Below are 20,511 nucleotides of genomic sequence, written 5' to 3'. Positions count from 1 at the left end.
AGAGACCCAAGTGTCTTGGGAATGAGTGGCTCCTCTCCTAAGGTTTAGAGGATTTAATTGCCCTGCAGACAGAAGAACATTAAGTAGGGGGCAGGGAGGGAAATCAGGGCTCAATGCAGCCCAAAAAGGCCTTGAGAAAATAGCCTTGATTTCCCAAGAGCAGAAACAGAACCCACCAGCTTGAGTTTTAGTGGGGAGGATGATCTAAATCTCAAAGACTAAGGATGGATAGCCTTGATGAGGACAGGGTGGCTCTCACAGCTGGTGTTGAAAGTATAGGATTTATGAGCTGAGAAGGCCCTTGGAGGTCTAAGCTAAACCTCATATTTTACTGAGAAGAAAACTGTGGCCCGGAGAGGTTAAGTGATTTGGCTAATGTCACATAGTCAGTAAGTAGAAAAGCCTGGATTCAAACTCCTGAGGATCATTTATGTGAGGTTCTCAGCTTAGGTCCATGGATCGATTTTGGTGGGTACATGAAATTGGATAGGAAAAATTCACATCTTTATTTTAATATAATTGGTAATTCTATGTATTCCATTTCAGGTATTTAAAAACATTTTTCTGAGAAGCGGTCCACAGGCTTTACTAGACAGCTGAAGGGGGGCCATGATATAAAAAACGGTTAAGACCCCTCTGATTGGTCCATAAAGACCCCTATGGTTGCCCTCCAAAGGCCAAGTCCTCTACCTGGTTCTTCAAACAGATGACATCTTTTGGAGACAAGGGAGCCCACTAAGATCCACTACCCTGGTCAGAACATGAATATTTTTAGGAGAGGACAAATGAATCCAGGCCATCAGTTTATGCCATGCTTTCTGGGGCTGTGCTACTCAGGCACAGCTCCAGGAGCATCCCCACCCTTTACCCTTGGAACCAGCCAGGCCTGAACAATCCCCCTCTCCCCCTTGTTCTGGCCACTCCTAGGAAATAGGTCTGGCTTGTAGACTCTGGACAATGTGAATCATCAGAGATTATCCTTACTTCACTCCAACCTGACACTCCCTCTCCCAAGTATATGCCAGTAGTAAAACAGGAAGACTTGGGAGGGGGAGAGGAGGAAACAGAAACAGAGGCTAAGGCCCCAGGGACCTGAGAAGGGTTTCAAACACTGCTGTTTTGAAATGCTCTAAGGTTGTAGGAGTCTCCAAGGCCCCAGTGGGAAATGGCAATTCCTCATTGTCCCTCTCCGTAGCTTTGATCTCCTCAATAAGGGAATACTTCCCATCTTACTCCATGCCAATCCTTCATCTTCTTCTGCCTTATTCATAGAGCCAAGGCCCTGACCCGGTCACATGTAGTTTAAGATGTGTATGCTGGGGAAGGGAATATCACACAAAAGAGTATTCCCCCACCATCCTGGCAACTCCTGTGGCCCTTGCACTTGACTGAAGGCAGTCTTGGATGTAAGGCAGTGGTGGTGTAAGGCCTGGATTTCGGTTTTGGAGTCCTGAATCAGAGCTCTGGTTCTCCCCTCCTCCTCCCTACAGAGCCCCTGCTTACATAAAGTCAGACATGTAGACTGGAACAAGCCTAACTTTAATTAACATTTCCTAATGGGGGTCCTGAGCCCTCAGTGTGCATAAGGGTGGAGGTATTTACATCATTGTGCCACTGGGTCCATGCATGTGTTTGCACGTGTATATACCACCCGAAGGACCCTGTCTGCCCCAGAGGAAGTCAGCTAGTGATTGCACGAGAGCCCCTAAACTTCCTCCTCCTAAGCCAAGGTCTATAGAATAAATAGAAGGGGAGGATGGTGGGGGGACATTTGGGAATGAAGCAGAATGACAACGATGGGAGAAATGAGGTGTGACTAAAGAACAGTATGTGCGGTGGAATATGGTACACACAGGGACAGAGAGAGACTCAGGGTGTGTGAGACACAGAGGGTGTGAGACACATGGGGAGTAGGATGGTAACATGGAGCAGTCATGGGCCACCTCCTTGCCCATATCCAGCAGCCACCTTGGCCTCCAGGGTCAGGGGTTGAAAATGACCCTTCCTTGGGCCAGAGGCGGGAAGAGAGGGACAGGGCAAGGCCCTGGGGTTGGGCCTCTCCCCAGGTTTGGAAGAGTTCCCTCAGAGGTTGTATGTCAGCAGCAGGACCAAGACTGTGATCAGGGTAAGTACAAGGAAGAATATGGAGGTGACCCAGAGTCTCTCCTCCTGGGTACGAGCATGGATTGGAGCTTCAACTGGAATGATGTTGGTTAGGTTCAGCATGTATCCAAGGGTCCAGCCGATGTCTGTCCCTGAAGCCTGGCCAAGGGACAGAGAAGCATTAGAGCAGAGGCCATGCCTAAAAACCCCTATGCTACCAGAGAAGGCAAATGCATACTTCTCTTATCCTGGGCCTTAAAACCTTTGTGTGGTTCAGAGATATGATATTATTACTAAGAGAATTCTCCTTGCCACGTCACTCTGAGTCCAAGGCTTGACAGAGACTTGGAGTGGTTTGCCACTTCCTTCTTCAGATCATTTAAAAAAAGTTTTTAAACAAATAACGAATTGAGGCAAATAGGGTTAAATGACTTGCCCAGGGTCACACAACTACTAAGTGTCTGAGGTCAAATCTGAATTCACAAAGATGAGTCTTCCTGACTGCAGGCCTGGCACTCTATCCATTGCATCACGTAGCTGCCCCACATTGTTAAGGTACTTTGTCAAACTTTTATCTCTGTCCCCCCACCCCCAAAAACCCTATGAAGTTAGTTGTACAAGTATGGCTAGCCCCATTTTATGAGGTAGAAAATGAGGCTCAGAGAGGTCCAATGATCATAACAGCTAGCAAGAGAAAGACCCAGGACTCAAATCTAGGTTCTCTGACTTGAAATCTTACATTCTTTTCGCTACAGAATGGGGGTGCATCTTGACAGAGAACACTTAGGAAATGAACCAAACTGGGGGCACCTCAAAATTCTAAGGACTCCCAGAAATCACCTGGTCCACCCCCCTGTCTAAACCAGGCTGAATTAAAGAGGCATTCTCTCATTTAAAGAAAGCTCTGGGATTTGGAATCAAATCCTGATTCTGCAGTTTATGACCGCTGTGGACAAGTCACTTCTCATGTGTGAGCTTTCATTTCCCCATCAAATGAGGGCAGTGGACAAGATGACCTCTCAGTACCCTCCAGTTCTAAATATAGGACCTGTGGACTCAGGGAATCCCCAGCTCCTCCCTGTCAACCAGAACATCTCACTTCCCTTCTTCATCTCTGTGGATCAGAGTCCTGTGCCCTCCCATTTGACAGCTGTTCCTATGTTTCCTGTTTGTTTTTGTTGCTTCTTGGTCTCCTAGTAAAAGTTCCTCATGAGAAACTTTAACTTTGTCTCTGTTAAGCCCAAAATATAGGACTGTTTGCACATTTTACTGGAGGTCATGAGGGGTGAGCCAGAGACCTGGGAGAAGACGGGGAAGGCAGGGGGCATAAGAGAATGCCACAGTGTTTAATTACCAACACCAGTGCCCTTTTCATTCATATAGGATTCCCTAAACGCCTCTTGAAGGCCCTTCTCTGCAGGAAGAATGTGTGAGTTTCCCTCCTGCCACCTCCCTCACAAAGCCTGGGCTTCCTCTGGCCCCAGCTTCCTCCTGAATACTCCTTTGTCCTAGACCAATGCCAGTCAACTAGATGTAGGCAGGAAGGGTCCAGGAGGGGTGGAAATGAAGGAGGGGCAGTGGTACTAGGTGAATTTTCCATACACTCTCAGCCCCAAAACAACCCGTAACAAAACTGCAATTCCTATGGATACGATGGTCTTCTTCATGCTGATCATTCTCAGATTTGCTTATCACCTCGATGCTGACCTCTAGACTCATATCTCTAACGGCCCATTGGACATCTTGAACTGGATATCCCATAGCCATCTTAAACTTAACGTGTCCAAAACTGAACTCATTACCTCTCCCCCCAAACCCTCCCTTCTTCCTAACTTCTCTATCACCACTGAGGATACCAGCATCCTTCCAGTCACCCAAGCTCTGTGTCATCTTCGACTTTTTCCTCTCTCCCTCCCCACTAGCTTATCTGTTGCCAGGGTCTGTTGATTTACCTTGGTAACATCTCTCGCATACACACCCTTCTCTTCCCTGACGCTGCCACCACCTTGGTACAAGCCCTCACAACCTCAGGAATGGACTATTGCAATAGCCTGCTGATGGGTCTGCCTTACCACAAGCCTCTCCAAACTTCAGGTCATCCTTCGCTCAGCTGTCAAAGGGATCTTCCTAAAATGCTGATATGACTGCATCGCTCCCTGCTCCATCAACCCTAGTGATTCCTGATGCCTTCAGTAGCAAATGTTCAATCCTCTGTTTAACAATCAAAGCTCTTCCTAACCTGCTCTCCCTCACCTGTACAATCTTCTTACACCTTACACTGTACTCCTCCCGCATACTCTTCAACCCAGTGACACTGGCCTTCTTGCCGTTTCTCAAACAAGACTCTGGCCATTTGCTGACTCTGGGCATTTTCACTGGCTTGCCCCCCATGTCTGCCTCCTGGCAGATTCCTTCAAGTCTCAGCTAAAATCTCACCTTCTGTAGGAAGCCTTTCCCAATCCCCATTAATGCTAGTGCCTTCCCTCTGTTGACTTTTTCCAGTGGATAGATTGGAAATACAAATTGGATAACATATGTAGCTTGTTTGTACATAGCTGTTTACAAGTCGTCTACCCTATGAGACAGCTCCTTGAGATTAGGGACCATCTTTTGCTTTTTTTTTTTTTGTATTCTTAGTGCTTAGCATAGTGCCAGGCACACAGTAGGGGCTTGATAAATGTTTATTGACTAAACGATTGTTTTCAGATCACACAGAAGGCCAACTACTAGCAGAAAAAGGAAATAGTCTAATGTGGCATTTGGTGAGTAGGGGAGAGGAGTAAAGTCAGGGTTCAAACCAATCCTGGTTCCTTCTTTTGTGAAAAAAAAAAAAAAAGAAAGTGCATTTTGCCAAACATGTTATCCACCTGTTCGCTCCCCTGGGCAAGGAATTTAAAAGGGACCAGCCAGATAATAGAGTTCAGGGTTCCAGCCCCCACCCCGCCATGGGAGGTCATGCTTATCACATCTCTCTTCCCCTCCCCCATTCTAGAGATCCACACTTACTTTCTGTTGGAACCTGATGGAGGTCCAGCTCTTCTCAGAGAACTTGTAGCCTTCCAGGAGGAGTATGAGGATATAGTTGGCATTAGCACAGTAATCTTGCAGCCTGTGCAATTTGTGTTTGGGGTAACTGCCAGTCACCTGAAGATGAGGGGAGGGAGACATCTGGGAGCCTGTACCAAGGTGGTGAGGAGCTTCTTGCCTCTCCCTTCCATCAACAGGCAGGCCCAAGGCTTGGGCTGTACTAATCTTACCCTGATCTGCCCAACTCTGTCCTGGAGCCCTAATTCTCCAACTTAAATGGAAAATGTTGAATAGAACAAAGCCAATTCTTGGCTGATAGAAAGAATACAGACTGACATACAAGTTGGGTGCCCCGATGCTAATGGCTCTGAACTTCCTAAGGACAGTTCAGATTCCAGATCTGGGCATTCAAGGCTATCCATAATCAGACCCTCCCAGGAATGAGGGACTTTCAATTCATCTAATAGCTAACAAGACCTCTGACTTCTGGCCTCTGACCATCACACCTGGACTTGGTACCCACCCTGCACCGCCCCCCCCCCCCCCACACACATCGGCAGGATTCCCTGTGAAACCCCATGGAATCTGGATCCCACCCTCATTCATTCCTTGAGCTCACATCTGTCCAACTCCGGCCACAGTACTGCTCAATGGTGTCCACGACCTCAGAGAGAGACTGGCCTGAGGTGATGTTGAGGAAGTCAAAGGTATAGAAGAAGGCAGAGAAAGCCTGTGGGGCAAAATCAGAGGAGGTCAGAGACTTCCCAGATGGAAAGAGACAGCAGGGACAGTTTTCTGATATCTCCCTACCTTTCTTGGGGATGCTTCTGATATAATATTAGTGGCTCCCTATTATCCACTGAGACAAATTAAAATTCCTCTGCCTTGGCATTCAAGGCCCTCGATGCAAATGCTCTCTTTCTCATGCACCTCCCCTCCATGGACACTGCTCCAGCCTCTGCGAGCAAGGGCTCTTGCTGCTCCCACTACCTGGTATGGCCTCTCTCTGCCACCAGCATCTTTCACCTGCTTATGTTCCTACCCAATCATTGAAAGTGCTTAGCACGTGCCTGGCACATGGTAACTGAGGGATAAATGCTTGTAATGCTTTCTAACATTGTATCATATAATATAATATGAACAATAATATAATAAAAACAATTATATTATCTTATAATATTAATAATACATTTATGTAGTACTTTATAGTTTGTTTTCCTCCCACAGGAGATGGATACTGGAAAAAAACATTTTGGACTGAACCTGCAATTTCATTGATACTCTCAGGGAAGAAAGTTCCTCTAACAATGCAGGTCAGCACCATCTCTACCTGAGGCATCAAGAGGTTGTGACTTATCCAGGGTCATCCAGCCAGTATGTAACAAAGGCAAGACTCGAACCCAGATCTTCCAGACCCCCAGGCAGCGCTCTGTTCATTATATTATGCTGCCACTCAGTAGAAATACTGTCCTAATTTTACCAAAGAGGAAGCCAAGGTTTGGAAGGGTCAATTCATTTACTCAGGCTCACACTTCAGTTATGTGCCTGAGGGGTGACTGGAACCCAGGCCTCCTGACTCCCAAGTCCAACATTCTACTCACTGTACCACACAGCTTCTCTTTGTAAGTTAATGTCATTTATGTGCATGGCTTGTCTCCCTCCCACCACTGGTCTGTGAGCTTCACAGAAGCAAGAATTGTGCCTAAATAAAACTCTCTTTCCCCCATTATTTAGTATATGACCCAGCAGAGGGCAGATGTTTGATAAAGGCTTGATTCACTGCCCCAGCCTGAGAGGTAATGCAGGAAGGGCAGCTTTGGTTGGTCATTCTGAGACCCCACCCAGCCAACATCCTTCCACTGCCCCCCCCCCCCCCCCCCCCCGCTCACCACCCTCTGCCCCCCAAGGACCCGGCCTTACAAAGAACTGGCCGCTCACGGCAGGCTGGTAAGTGCTATTGAAGGCGCAGGGATGATAGGGGCCACAGGCAGTAAAATTGAAGATGGCTCTGATGGCTTGTTGGCACTTGGTGACATTGCCTGTGCCCACCAGTATCATCTCTTGGCTCAAGTTGAAACCTCTTGGCTGCATATAGGCTGTGCAGGGGCTGTCATAGATAGACTGTGCCATCACTTTATTTGTAAAGCCCTTGTGGTAACAGGGATGCTTGACCTGGCCAGAGGTATCCTGGGATTCCTTGAGGATATGGAGAATAGTAAGAGTGTGGCTCCAGGAGGAACTCAGGTTGGGGCAGGGGAACACCCAAAGATTTCAGTTCAGTCCCCTCATCTCTCTCCATCTCTTTAAAGGAAGCAAACTCCATCCTTAAAAACACACACCTCATGCGCACCATCACTGATGGCTCCTCAGAGGCCAAATGCCTTCCTCAATAGGCATCTCCCACTGAATCTCACAACCCCTTTCGTTTCTAGGCCTTCTTTCCACTTCTAATCCTGCCCTGCTCTTCAACGTCCAGCTGAAACCTCACTTCCTCCAGGACTCTCACATCCATCCCAAACGTCAGTAGGGGACCCAATATCTACATCAGAGTTCAACATTCTGACCCATGTTGTTCACTGGTTTCTTCCTGTAGGTATTATGTTTCCCCCCTTTCCCTACCCTAGACTCTCAGGTACCCAAGTGAAAGGCCTAGGTATGTTCTTGTTTGTCTCACAGAATAATAATTTAGGGCTAGACCTTAGAGGACAACTAATCCACCCCCCAACTTCACAAATAAAGGAACTGAGACCCAGAGAAGTCACACAGCTGTAAGAGCAGTAGTGCGTTCTGAATTGAGGTTCTCTGACTCTAAATCTACTACACCTCACTGTTTCCTCGAGACTTTCAGGTCCTCAAGAGTCAAGCCCGGATCTGCTCCTTTTCTCTCTTCCCCTTGTTATCGTTCAGTTGTATATGACTCTTCATGACCTTGTTTGGGGTTTTCTTGGTAAAGATACCAGGGTGGTTTGCTATTCCCTTCTCCAGCTCATTTTACAGATGAGGAAACTGGGGCAAACAGTGTTGAGTGACTTATTTAGAGTCACATAGCTAATAAGTGTCTGAGGCCAGGTTTGAACTCAGGAAGATGGGTCTTCCTGACTCCAGGTCCAGCACTCTATGTGCTTAGCCACCCTAGTCTTCCCCAGAAGGGGGGAAATGCTCCATTCTTCAGTCTGGGTGAAATCTTCCTCTGTCTTCCTTGGACTGTGAGATGCCCAAGGGCAGGGACTGTATCCTGAGTTGTTCTTGTGTAAAACCCAGAGGAGTCATTATAAATATTTGATGATGTCAAATTGATCCCCCTGGAGCTGGGCAGTGTTGCCTAGGATTATCAAGAAGGGCTCTTCTTTGGTACTTCAGGGATTTGAGGTTGAGGGGAGATAGAAAAAGGGTCAGAGCTTTGCAAAACTTTTCTTAGGACCTTGTGTTGTTGCTGGTCACCAGCCTGAAAAAAGTTGTCCCCACTCCTTGTCAAGAAATCCTATGATGCCCCTGCCTGCATCCTCTGACCCCTGTTATGGATCCATCTATAGTGACCTCCATTGTGTTCCTCTGCTTCCAGTGCTCCAGGCCTGTGTCCCACCATCCCCTTCTACTCCATGCCCCAAATCCCCTGGGGTACTCACCTGGCTCAGCTTCAGGATCACCTGCTTCTGCACCTGGGCCTGCCCATAGCACAGGTAGCTGTGTGTATAGATGGTGTAGTTGAAGCCATACAGACGGAAATGGGAGGCAGTGGCTGGATCTGCAATAGACCCACTGGGGAGGAAGCTGATCTGGGTGGAAGCCCCTCCCAGGTCCAGGGCCCCAAACACCTTGGTTGCTGGAGGGTGGATCCAGCCTCCATTCTTCACTGAATACTGAACATACAAAGGCAGTGTTAGAACAAGCCATGCGGAGGGCAGAAGGCTCTAAAGGGAGGGGGTGTTATGAGATGGGACACAAGAAAAGCCAAGGCCAGGATGACAGGCAAGGGGATCAGGGCCTTCAGAGAGACTCAGGGGGTGGGAAGAACCTTGGTGAAGGTATCCAAGAGGTAATTGATGGTGATCCAACCATAGGCTCCCTCCTCAGCACCAGAGATGATCCGAGCCCCTCGGAAATCCATGGGGTACTCCTGGATGGTCTTGCCCACCTTAGCCAGGACCTGATCAGCAGCTTCTGGGTCCACCAGGCTAAAAGAAAGTTCAAAATTCAGTCCCCTAATACTCAGGATCTGACCAAAAAGGTAAAGGGAGAAAAAAAGGTTACCAGGGAGAGAGGGAGAGATGGGTGGTATGTTAGGGAAAAAGTCTGTCTCAGGCCATAGGCACTGAGTGGGGATCCCAGAGATCATTTGGTTCACTTCAGCTATTTGTCTAAGGCCCATCAAAGAAGTAGCAGAGCTGAGAGATGAGTCCGGGGAAGCAGAAAAGTGGGGTTAGGGAATCATAGGTTGGAGGTGGTGGTAGAAGTATCATGGGAGGTCCTGGTAGTTGGGGTCCCAGGGAGGAATTAGGATTATAAATCTAGAGTTGGAAGGGACCTGAGAGGCCATCGATTCCAACCCTCTCATTTGATGTAGGAGGAAACTGAGGCTTAGAGAGATTAGGTGACCTGTCCAAGGTTATCCATATAGTGTCAGTGGTGGGATTTGAACCCACATCTTCCTCTACCTCCAAAGCCAGTACTCTTTCCATTAGACCACCAAGATTCTCAAGCCCATTCCCTCTTTCTGCCTAAGGGGTAGGAAGGTTTAGAAGGGAGTGCAGGAGGGGTAGGATCAGCGGTACTGGGGACTAGAATAGACAGCCCTGGAAGGAGACAGTACCTGAGTAGTCTCATCCCTGCCGTCGCGCCCAGGTACACTGGTGTCTGGGCCAGCTGTGCTGCTGGGATCAACTTCACTGCTTCATCTAAACACGGCTGCAGGGACCTTCCTGCAGCTTCAGGGTTGTAAGCGTAGCTAGAGATTCCATCCCCTGCAGGCCGAGTCATGTGGGTGCCAGGAGTTCAGGTGGGGTAGGGAGTGAATGGAAGGAGGGGCAGGGAAGGAGGAGAGAGGCTGGGGGCCACAGAGGGATACCCAAGGGCAGACTGAGGAGGGGGCCAATGGGGAGAACAGAGAAGGGTAGGGGTGGCAGCAATGGGGTCCCAAGTACACAGTGCATTTCCCACCCTCGCACAGACCCTGCACATCACAAGCCATGGTCTGGCTGACCACGCCTGTATCATTTTCCTTGTCCGCAGGCCACTGGTACACGAAGAGGGATGTGTGTGAGGAGCCAGCATCAAACACGAGACCAAACTGAGGGATGAGTGGGAGAGGAGGAAGGGTTTGGGAAGGTCCCAATGAAAAGCTTGAGGATGAGGGTCAGAGATTTGGGAAGTAATAAGGAGGGAGGGTTAAGAAGGGAAAATTTGGGGAGTGGCAAGGAAAGGAGATTGGGGTTTAGGGAAGGAGAGATTTGAGGGGCTCAGGAAAAGTGAGGAGGCTGGTGGAGCTTGGGTTTGTCAATGCAGGAAGACAGGGAAATGGCAGTCAGGGTACGACATCAGGATATAGAGTTTAGGGGCTCAGGAAGGGAAATTTTGGTCTCAGAGGAAATTTGGGTAGTGAAGAGACAGGGGAGAAGTTTAGAGGTTCAGGGAAGGAGATTTTTGATGTTAAATTTGAGTGGTTAAGGGGTAGAGAGGGAGGGGTTTAGGAGCCTTGGGGAGGGGAGGGAATGAGGTAAGACTAAGAGGTTAGGAAGGGCTATTGGTGGCAATCACCTTGGTGCCTGGAGGAAGGGTGGTTTTAGTGGCCAGGAGAGTCAGCACCAGGGTAACAGTTGTGCAGAGAGTCAGGACTAGTATAGTGGAGGTCACCCATCGCTTCATATCCAGCCCCATTGGCTCAGCAGCTACAGATTCTGGAGCTGTAGAGAGGAGCCAGTGAGCCCCAGATTCTCACCCAGCTTGGAATCCCCAGCCTGAACCTTTCTTCACAGACCCCCATCTCCCAGGGTCCCACTGACCAATTCTTCCTTCTTCAGCTCCCACTCCAGAAATATCTCATCTTGTAGCCTTAGCAGCTCTCTCCCCTCTATACCAGGTAAAGTTTGCTGATGAAGGAGGCCCTTTTCTCAGGGATGCCCAAGGCCTGATTGCTCCTTTGCATAACCAGCATTCTCACCCCCACCCCCACCCCCAGAGTTATTAGCACAGGATGCCATATGACAAACATTCAGGTCACACGTAATACAGCTATTTCCAAAGTCAGGGGAGAGAAGGCTTTGCCCTAAACCATCAATAATTTCTTGCCTGGGTGTAGGCTGCCTGGCAGTTGTAGCCTGACATAAAGCAAAGAAATCTACCTACCTGGGCCTTTCATCCCAGTCTATTCAACTCACAGACATAATCATTGTCAGTGTCTGGACTATTCAGGGAGGAAACCACTCCCGGTCCACTCTGGTGGGCCCAGGGTGCAGGAGTCCTGGGAGAATGACTCCACTCCATACACAAATTCAACAGCAATTCAATCCAACAAACATTTATTAAATACCTACTTGTGTCCAGAGCCCTTTGCTAGGCTATGATCCTACCTGGGTAAAGAGAAGGGAAGAATGCCAGAACTCAGGGAGCGGGGCTTGGTCGGGGTCTTAGTGGATGAGGCTGGAAGAAACCAGAGCATAATGTTAAACTTCCTGCCTCTCTCTGAGGCCTCTTGGTGAGATTTGAGGTATAGCATGAGACACTCTAACCAATGTCACAGACCAGAGCCTGGGGGAGGAACTCTCACACACCACTCATCCTGTCCATGAGCCACTTCTTTGCTAAAACCATAGTCCCAGGCACAGAGGTTTGGGAGTGGGGAAAAAGTTGAGAAGAGGGATGGAGGGTTGCGGGGAGGATGGCTCCATTCCCAGCTCCATGGGTGGCATGGTCAGATCTTGCCAATGACCTCAGCAAAAGACATTTTATTTTCTTACGGGAAGTTTCTTTTTGAGCTAGAAAAGAAGTAATCGTTTAAAGGAAATGCACCCAGTGTTCCCTCCCAGTACAAGGAGTACAGCCTCTTTTCCCCCCTCATAAGATGATTGCTGAGGACTCAAGCTTGAGAATCCTGGCCAAAAGTAGGAGAAATCAGGCTGTAGACTTTGGACCACAAGTCCCTGAGGCCAGACCCCATCCATAGTGTAGCTAGAAAAGGGAATGGACAGGTGATTTCATTGGTACAGGGAACTCTGAGGTGGTTGGCACCTTCTCTACGACTTATAATTTTAGAGCTGCCTAGCTCACTGAGAAGTCGTGACTGGAAAGGGGGTGGATACACAGCTAGGAAGCATCCCAGGCAGACTGGATTCCAGGTTTTCCTACCTTCAAAGTCAGCTTTCTATTGATTATGTGGTCAAGTATGCACAAGGTAAGAAAGATAAGAATGAAGTTTGGTTGTGGTTCCTCTATTATGATGGATGGAGTTGACCATTAAATTTGGCCTGAAGGTCCAGATAGGGTCTGTAGGAAATATTTGAATCTGAAAAACCTGGAGAATCCACCTTCCCCACTTCTTTCTGCATCAGGCAGCCCAGCCAAGCCATTTCCTTGGAGTCCAGATGTGGCAGAGAAAGGGACCTACCCCCAATGCCACGCTGTTCAGTTCTCAGTCTCTTGCAGTGCTCTGCACTGGCCATGTCCCACCCTCCTTCCATTTCAAAGTAGAGTTTTCACTAGGGCTTAAATGCCAACTAGCACCCACCTTGATCCAGGCCAATGTAACTCTAATAAGACTGGAGGAAGCCAAGCACAAATAGTCAGTCTTTAGGGCTACACTGCCTGTCTTTATCTGATGCCCAATTTCATCTAGTCTCATGTATCTAGTTGTGAGAACAGCATTAGACAGATGTACCTGGGAACTTCTCAGTCAATTGAGGCCTAAAAGGAGATGGATCACCATCCTATTTCTGTTTCCATCCCTTGGCCCTCCTGCAGTCTGAAGGGAAGTTAATTTCATCATCCCCTTCCCCACTCCTCAACAACTGTTCTTTGGGTTTCTGTTTCTGTCTGCTATGAATCCTTCTTCCCCATCTTCTGCTAGATCGTGAAGCAGAGTCCCAGGGAGGCCAGATGGAGTCCCCAAGCTGTCCAGACTCCATTCAGAGTTTGGGCAGATGGAATTAACAGTCCTCGGCCCTAACAATGAGAACAATTCCCCCACCCCACAGCCCCAAGGAACTCCCAGAGACCATTTGGAAGCGTAAGCATAAGATCCTCAACCCTAGGGGGGCAATGTACAAGAGAAGAAATATGGAGCTGGGGCTGGGCAGGGCTATTGCAATGGGTTGGAAGAAGAAGAGAGGCTGGAAGGTTTTCTTTATCTCCCCAGAGACACCATATTGGTATCTGCATCTTTTGGCAGTTCCTTCATTTTCTTTCCCTCCCCTGAGCTCTTGCTCATGAACATATTCCTGAGCTACAGTCTTCACCCCAACACAACTCCATGGCCCAAGCGACCCATGTGCAGGGCTCAGCTCCTCCTGACTCTTCTTTCCCCCTCTCCAAGTTTAGCCCTCCCCATCCCCTCTCCCCTTTGCCCTGTTCTTTTCCCCCTCCTCCCAGCCTCTCCAACACTTTTTCCCTATGGGGGTACATAATAGAGGAGTTCCCTCCTTCCCGTCCCAGGTCTCAGCAGTGGTGCTGAGACCATCAGTCTCCAATCTACCTTTCATACCATGCCCTGAGGGTGGTAGATGGTATAGAATGAAGAGCCATAGGCTAGGAATCACAGCACTTGGGTTCCAGTCCTGGCTCTGTGACTGACTTTTGCATTTCCTATATATTTCTTTAATATTCCTGGGAGACAACATGGTGCATTTATCCAAGCATATATTAATGGTGTGCTGGATTTGTAATTAAAGGACCTAGACATGAATCTTAGTTTTGCCATTTACTACCCGTGTGGCACCAGACAGATCACTTATTCCCCTTTGGCTCTCAGTTTTCCTTTTAGAAGAAAAAAACAAAACAAACCATGAAGTTAGACTAGATGGCTTCTTTCTTTCCTTCCAGCTCCTTACATTTTAGGAGTGGGGGCCAGAAAGAGAGGACCTGGGATAAGCAACAACTCTAGGCTTAGAGTTTCTTTCCCTCCGGGATTCAGTTTTCTTCTACAGACAAAACTCGGTCTACAGAGGAAAAGGGTAAAAGCGACTGAAGCGGAGAAGGGACAAGGACTTCATTCCCAGACATAGAACAGCAAGCTTCCAGCGGGCCCCCCGCCCCCCATTCAATCACCCCTCTGGGAATGCCTGAGTCTTCTTGAAAACGGACCCTGAGCGGCTCAGAGATGACTTACCTGAGGTCACTCTTACCATGAGGTGTCCAGATCCTTTGAGTTTGGGGGTAGGGTAACTGTAAGGACAGTAAGAATTTTATTCAGAAGAGGTGAAGGTTAGGACAGAGAAGGAACTTTCCTAACCGGGAGGGAAAGGAGGAAAGGTGAAGAAAGGGCCTGAGGCACGTGCAGATGTCTGGGAGCCTGGAATCCGGGGTTCTCCATATGCTGGCCCCCGCCCGGTTTTTATCCTTCTCTGTGCCTGGGAGAAGGGGTGCACGGGGGTGGGGAATGACCAGCTCCCGTGCAAGGACCCAGACCAAGGGTGTAGAGTTCTCTGGCCTCCCCCTTCTCAAAACCAGAGTTCTTTGCCTTCGCCCTTCCCTCATTCAGGTCTGGCTCCAGTGGCCGCCTAGGTTCTTGACTCGCGCGCGTGCCCCGACGACTCCAGAAGCCGGAACCAGAGCATAAGTCTCCCGGACCTGGATTTCTGGGTGTCGCCCAGAGTGAGGTGCAGGGTCCTTAAGCAGGCCTATAACCCAACTCGATCGACTTTTTATGTCCCTACCTCGAATACGAAGACTGAGGGCAGCCCCCCCTAGCCCGCAGGAGGTCCCTCCAGCAAAGCCGAGAGCTGGAAGACTGAAGGAAGATACTCGGTACAAGGGGACTCCGACAGGCTCAGAGTCCAGTTCCCCCTGTACTAGCAGTCGCCCCAGGGTCTCCCCACCGAACGGGTCGGGGATCCCGGTACCTGCAAGGTCTGGATTTGGGTGAGTGCTGCCCGCTGCCCCGGAGGTCCCCGAGTGAGTGCTGGAGGCGTTTGGGCTGTTTTTCCGAAGGCCGCACCAGCGGGGGGGCCCCCTCTCCCTTCCCCTCTCGAGCCTGAGCCCGCCCTTCCTGCCCCTCCTCCTTACACCCCCCCCCCCGCCAAGACTGGGGGCGGTGGTGGTGGGGGTGTCTAGCCCCAAGCCCGCCTGCGGGATCTAGTGGCACCTATTTTCATTCATGCTACAAATATTCATTGAGTGCCTACAGTGTGCAAAGCAAGGGATCTGGCGGTGGCCGGGGAAATAAGAAATGATAGAGAGAAGATAAGGTCTCGGCTTCTTGAAGCTCACGGTCTAGCAGGGAGACTAGACGCAAATAGCCACAAGGTACGGTAACGCAAGGTAAGTGCTTTAGAGGGATGAAAAGCTAAGTGTTAAATGAGGACCTACAGCTGTAAGAGAAGGACTGAGAGGGACTAACAAAGGCCCCTGCCGTGCCCGGACGCTCCAATTTGCTTTGGCCAGGAACCAGGAGCAGTTTTCTGGGGGTGGAGCGAGAGGGGAGTTGCAGGTGTCCTGACTCCTCCCCCGAGTCTGGTCCTGGTTGGAGGGGCTGCCTCGCATCCTCCCTTCCTCCTCCCCACCCCCAGCCCCCCGCGTACCCTACCGTGGAAGGTGGGTGAAGACCGGGAGGTGAAGCTGGATTGACTACCCTAGCCTGCACAGCGGTGGGGTTAGGGAGCGAGAAAGAGGCAGGGGCTGCCCTCCTCTCCCTTACTCCCACCTGGGCATACCTCAAGTGGAGACCGCACCCGGCTGATCCTGAAACGATCAAAGCTACGAAACCTACTCGGCAAATGAGAGAAGCAACTATTGTTTCCTGTGGCTATTTTCCTCTGGCCACAGCCCCCGAGGCTGCAGAATTGTTCCGGCCCTGAGCCTCTGACCCAGCTAAGAGTTCAGAGCCCAGGAGAGGCAGCTTGCTCGTGCTGACCTCCGAGCCTCGGAGACCTATAGCTCGGTGGAAGGCCTACCTCTTATATGCACGGGCTGTGTGAGACACTAGGCAAGTCACTTAACATCTCAGTGGTCCAGAAAGTAAGACTATAAGGTGCAGAGAATGTGCTGTCCTGCATGGGTGGAGGGAGCTCCTACACCGATGAAATCACAGGGTGTGTCAAAAAAAAGTCTGCATGTTAGGGACTGGGATACAGAGATGATGAAGTTGCCTCTGGCCTTGGGAGGGTGGTGATGGACTAGAGGTTTACAGACATACATGTTCATACATGAATAATGCGTTGATGTGTTTTGCTCGCCTATACTTTTTGTTATAAGGGTTTCTAGAGGGGCAGGGGACGGGAAAATGTTGTCTAGCGATAGAGATACAAGGAAACAAGAAAGCAAAGCATCACTGAAGAAAAGAGGACACAAGCAGGGAAGTTGTTATTCCTCTGATATACACCTTCCAAAATACACCTTAATATACACCTTCTAAAAGCAAAATGCACATAGGGAAACTGAGGCCCAAAACGGGGATGTGATTTGCCCAAAGTCATACAGCTAGCCATGGACCCGCTGGGGCTCAGACCTAGGGCTATGTTACAGCAATCAGACTTTTCCTTTGGGATGCTAAGACTATCAAGTCTCCCCTTTGACTTGTATATGATGTGATGCTGGGGATGGAGAACTTTCACACACCCAGCCTGGGTGAGGTGAGAGCCTTCAGTGCTCTGAACAGGATACAATTGAGGGGAACTTTGTGTTTGACTTCTGGAGCTCAATCGTGGAAGGAGTGTTGAGACTCTGGGCAAGCTGTTGTAACTGCCCCTCGGCTTGGCTTGGCTAACCCAGACCCATTGGTTCTCCTCTGGTAACTATGCATTGTGATTTGAATCAGACAAAGTCTGTCTGTTGATGTTTGTAATTTCTGTTTGTATTTGCCTTGAAGTTGAGGGGGCTGATCTTTTCCCCCTGAACTAAGTGAATGATATATGTATGTTTAATTAAACTGAGATTATTAACCCCTTAAAGTTACTTTCCTTAGAAAAGCAGATCAAAGAACCTGTGTTGGCAGCCCTCTGTGTGTTGGTTGTTGTTGGTCTTACACAGCCACAGTAGCTGCTAGCCACATTGTTGTTAAAGGCTACTGACTGACTCCTAAGCCACATTTTCCTTCTCTACCATGTTTCATCTTAGCAAATCTTTCACTAATATCAGCGTGGACTTTGTCCAGGATGTATGAGGGGACTTTCAGTCAGATGATGCAGGGGTCAGGGCTCTCAAGTGGGAATCAGGAGACCAGTAGTCTAACCCTGAATCTGCCATTCACTTGGCTTTTTGTGATCCCACGTACATCACATCTTGCCTCTCTGAGACTCAGTTTTTCCTCCTCTGTAAAATGAGGGGTTGGGGAATAAACCTCAAAGACCTTCCCACCTGTGACTATCTAAGACATTTGTCTCCACGAGTTTTTGGTGAACTTAATTACCATTTGTGGTCACAAATGTGACATCTTTTTTGTTCTTTGTATGTTGTGGTATTTGTGGACTCCTTGCTCCACCATCCCTCTTGTGACTATGTATTTTCACTGACCTGGAATGCCCATTTCTGGAATGATCTCTCCCTCTTCTTCTCGGCTTCTGGGCTTCTTTCAGGTCTCTGCTAAAATTGCACCTTCTACAAGAAGCCTTTCCCAGCCCCCCTAAATGCTAGTCCCTTATGTTTATTGATTATTTATGCTGTCTGTAACTTGTTTATATGTAATGGTTCGCATATTGTCTCTGCCATTAAACTGAGCTTCTCTAATAACAGAGGGATGGCTGCTCTTCTTGGTAGTTTTCTTGCTAGTTGTTGTTGGTGATGATTTAGTTCATAATTTTTAAAAGACTTCATGGAGGAGGTGGCATCTAAACTGCTTGAAAAAGGGGAAAGTTTTCAATAGGAATATGGAGTAATGGTGGGAGTGCTGGACTTGGAATTAGGAAAACCTGGGTTTGGATCCTGCCTCTGATACTTCCGTATTAGCTGGGTAGTCATGGGGAGACAGATACTAGCTGTGTGACTCTGACTGAGTCCTTTAATCTCTTTGGATCTCAGCTCCTCATCTGTAAAATGAGGGAGTGGGACTTCTGGCTCCAACTCTGTGATCTGAGGTCACCCGACCTTTCCGAGATTCAGTTTCTTCATCTCTAGGGGGAGGGGTAACAGAGGCACCTGGAGTCATAGGCGCACAGTCCCAGCAGCAAATGAAACAATGTATGTAAGGAATTTTGCCAACTTTAAAGTAGGGAGTCATAACCTTTTCAGTGGCATGGATCCCTTCCACAGTCTGAGGAAGTCTATGAAGCCCTTCTCAGAATAGTATTTTTAAATGCATAAACTAAGATATATAGGAACCAATTGTATTGAAATACAATTCTCAAAATATTTTATAAACAAGTTCATGGACCTCAGGTTAAGAACCCTGCTCTAAAAACCCTGGCTTTGTAAAGAGAATCTTAACTAACCCCTAGAAGGGCAGGAAATGTCAAAGGGCACACGAATTTAAAAGCTGCACTTTTTCAGCAGGGTAGAAGTGGGTAGGGGCAGCTAGGTTGAGCAGTAGATATAGTGCTGGGCCTGGTGTCAGGAGGACTCGTCTTCCAGATTTCAAATCTGGCCTCAGACACTCATTGGCTGTGTGACCCTGGGCAAGTCACTTATTCCTGTTTGCCTCAGTTTCCTCATCTATAAAATAGGCTGGAGAAGGAAATGAAAAACCACTCCAGTATCTTTGCCAAGAAACATAACTAGGCAACAAAAGTAGTGGGTGATCCTCAGAGTAGGAGGAGAACTCTAGCTCTGATGTTAACCAAAGCATAAGAAAAAGACATTTAGTCCAGGACTGCTGCGGGTACAGAGGATTGCTGCCTGGGAGCCCTCTCCCATCAAGAAATCCCCAATTCACCCCACTGCCTCCTTCCCTCCCTCCGTTTCTTGAAGACCAGCTTGACTTCTGCCCTCCCCCCTTCAGCAGGTGGCTATACTCCCCTTCCTCCCCCCCCCAACAGAGGCTGAGTAAGAATTGTACTGCTTCCTTTTGAGGTGTTGTGTGGGAGGGAGCTGCCCAGGACAGAGTTTCACTGAGGCCTCTCTGGGGCTCAGCACTTACTCATCACAGTGCCCAGCACCTAGTAGGTGCTTAAAAAATGCTGATCGACTGATCTGTGATCACGAATATGAAATCCACCTATGCAGCAGCTTGATGCCTTGGCAAGATGCCTGGCTTCAGGGATGGGAGCCCTGCATTTGTGTCCTGGCCCTGCTACTTATTAGCTGTATGGTTGAGCAGATGTCTTCAGATCTTTCACTCAGTTTCCTGGACTTGGAAATTTTCTCTGTTGTAAACAACAGACTTGTTGGTATTAAAAATTCTCCACAAATCTGGTTTATCTTTCCAAATTTATGGTGCATTACTCTCTTTCTGTTCCCTACACTTATTCTATGTATGCTACTCTGTTTACATGTCAGATCCTCCCAGCAGAATGTAACTACTTCAAAGCAGGAACTGGGTTTTCATCTGGTCCTTTATCTTCAACTCTGGGTACAGTCGGATTGGATTGGGATTAACTGCATGCATTCACTCACTCATGCATTCAGGATCACAATCACCTGCCCTGCAAGTCAAACCCTAAAGTATTATGGAAATGTGAGCTTTTCACATTAAACTATAACTTCACCATAAAATCAGCTTCCTCCATTAGAAAACATTTCTTCAACTTTATCAGCAAACACTTGTTCCCGACCCAGGGAGCCAGCCCAGGTGTGAAGGATGGCGGGAGTGTGGGAACGAGGGCAGAGAAATTGAAGAAACTGATTCTGCTGTTTTCTACTCTCTTTGATGCCCTCACTGTGCAACATCCTGTGACAGCTCTCTCTAAAGGAAAGGACCCCAATTTTGAACTTGGCTCAGCAGGGCCTTGCTGAGGCAGGCCTATTGTCTCTCTAGAGCAGAAAAAGAAGCTATCACCTTCTCCAGCCTAACCCTGGGCAGGTTTTAGAGCCAGGGCACATCATTCCTCCAAGCTTTTTTCCTTTCTTAGGAAGCAGGAAACATGATTAAAGGTTTCACTAAGGTTTATTATAAGAGCAGCAGAAGAGTTTTCAGGCCACATTTATGACCTAGCTGAGCTTTATTTGTGTGTGGGGAATGTATACTGAGGACAATGAGGCTGTACCGTACACCTGTTTTATGGGAATTGGAGCACAATTCACAGCTAGACACGATTACAGAAATTGGTAGCTGTTGGCTCTTTGCTTTTTACAAAATACTACTAG

At 48.5% G+C, this 20,511-nt stretch overlaps 1 protein-coding gene across 4 annotated transcripts; it reads right to left on the bottom strand.

Annotated features, from left to right (window-relative positions):
- Positions 1-1,520: 1,520 nt before the first annotated feature.
- LOC118844848 (ectonucleoside triphosphate diphosphohydrolase 8-like) lies at positions 1,521-15,253 on the bottom strand. 4 transcript variants are annotated; one of them, XM_036752847.1, is made up of 12 exons: positions 15,180-15,252; positions 14,447-14,502; positions 11,697-11,766; positions 10,885-11,030; positions 10,300-10,417; positions 9,941-10,091; positions 9,146-9,305; positions 8,757-8,990; positions 7,051-7,326; positions 5,750-5,860; positions 5,110-5,247; positions 1,521-2,262 (listed from the first exon to the last, which is right to left on the bottom strand). In XM_036752847.1, the coding sequence occupies exons 4-12, from the start codon at positions 11,002-11,004 to the stop codon at positions 2,083-2,085; spliced, it is 1,488 nt and encodes a 495-aa protein (XP_036608742.1). In that variant the 5' UTR covers positions 11,005-11,030; positions 11,697-11,766; positions 14,447-14,502; positions 15,180-15,252; the 3' UTR covers positions 1,521-2,082. The 4 variants fall into 4 exon arrangements, with proteins under 4 accessions (XP_036608742.1, XP_036608740.1, XP_036608744.1 ...); XM_036752845.1 differs by having other exon boundaries at positions 14,447-15,232; XM_036752849.1 differs by lacking the exon at positions 14,447-14,502 and having other exon boundaries at positions 10,885-11,766; positions 15,180-15,253.
- Positions 15,254-20,511: the final 5,258 nt, after the last annotated feature.

The sequence above is a fragment of the Trichosurus vulpecula genome, chromosome 3 (assembly GCF_011100635.1).
Source record: "Trichosurus vulpecula isolate mTriVul1 chromosome 3, mTriVul1.pri, whole genome shotgun sequence".
NCBI lineage: Eukaryota > Metazoa > Chordata > Mammalia > Diprotodontia > Phalangeridae > Trichosurus > Trichosurus vulpecula.
This window is presented reverse-complemented; position numbering and strand designations above follow the sequence as displayed.

Bases quoted from the DNA above. Each gene is read 5' to 3' on its own strand.
- LOC118844848 (XM_036752849.1), bottom strand. From the start codon at position 11,004: ATGGGGCTGGATATGAAGCGATGGGTGACCTCCACTATACTAGTCCTG. The intron at 5,248-5,749 runs GTGAGCTCAAGG...CCTCATCTTCAG, and splicing joins GTGGCCGGAGTTGGACAGAT to GTGACTGGCAGTTACCCCAA. The intron at 2,263-5,109 runs GTAAGTGTGGAT...TCCCTTGGCCAG, and splicing joins CCATCAGGTTCCAACAGAAA to GCTTCAGGGACAGACATCGG.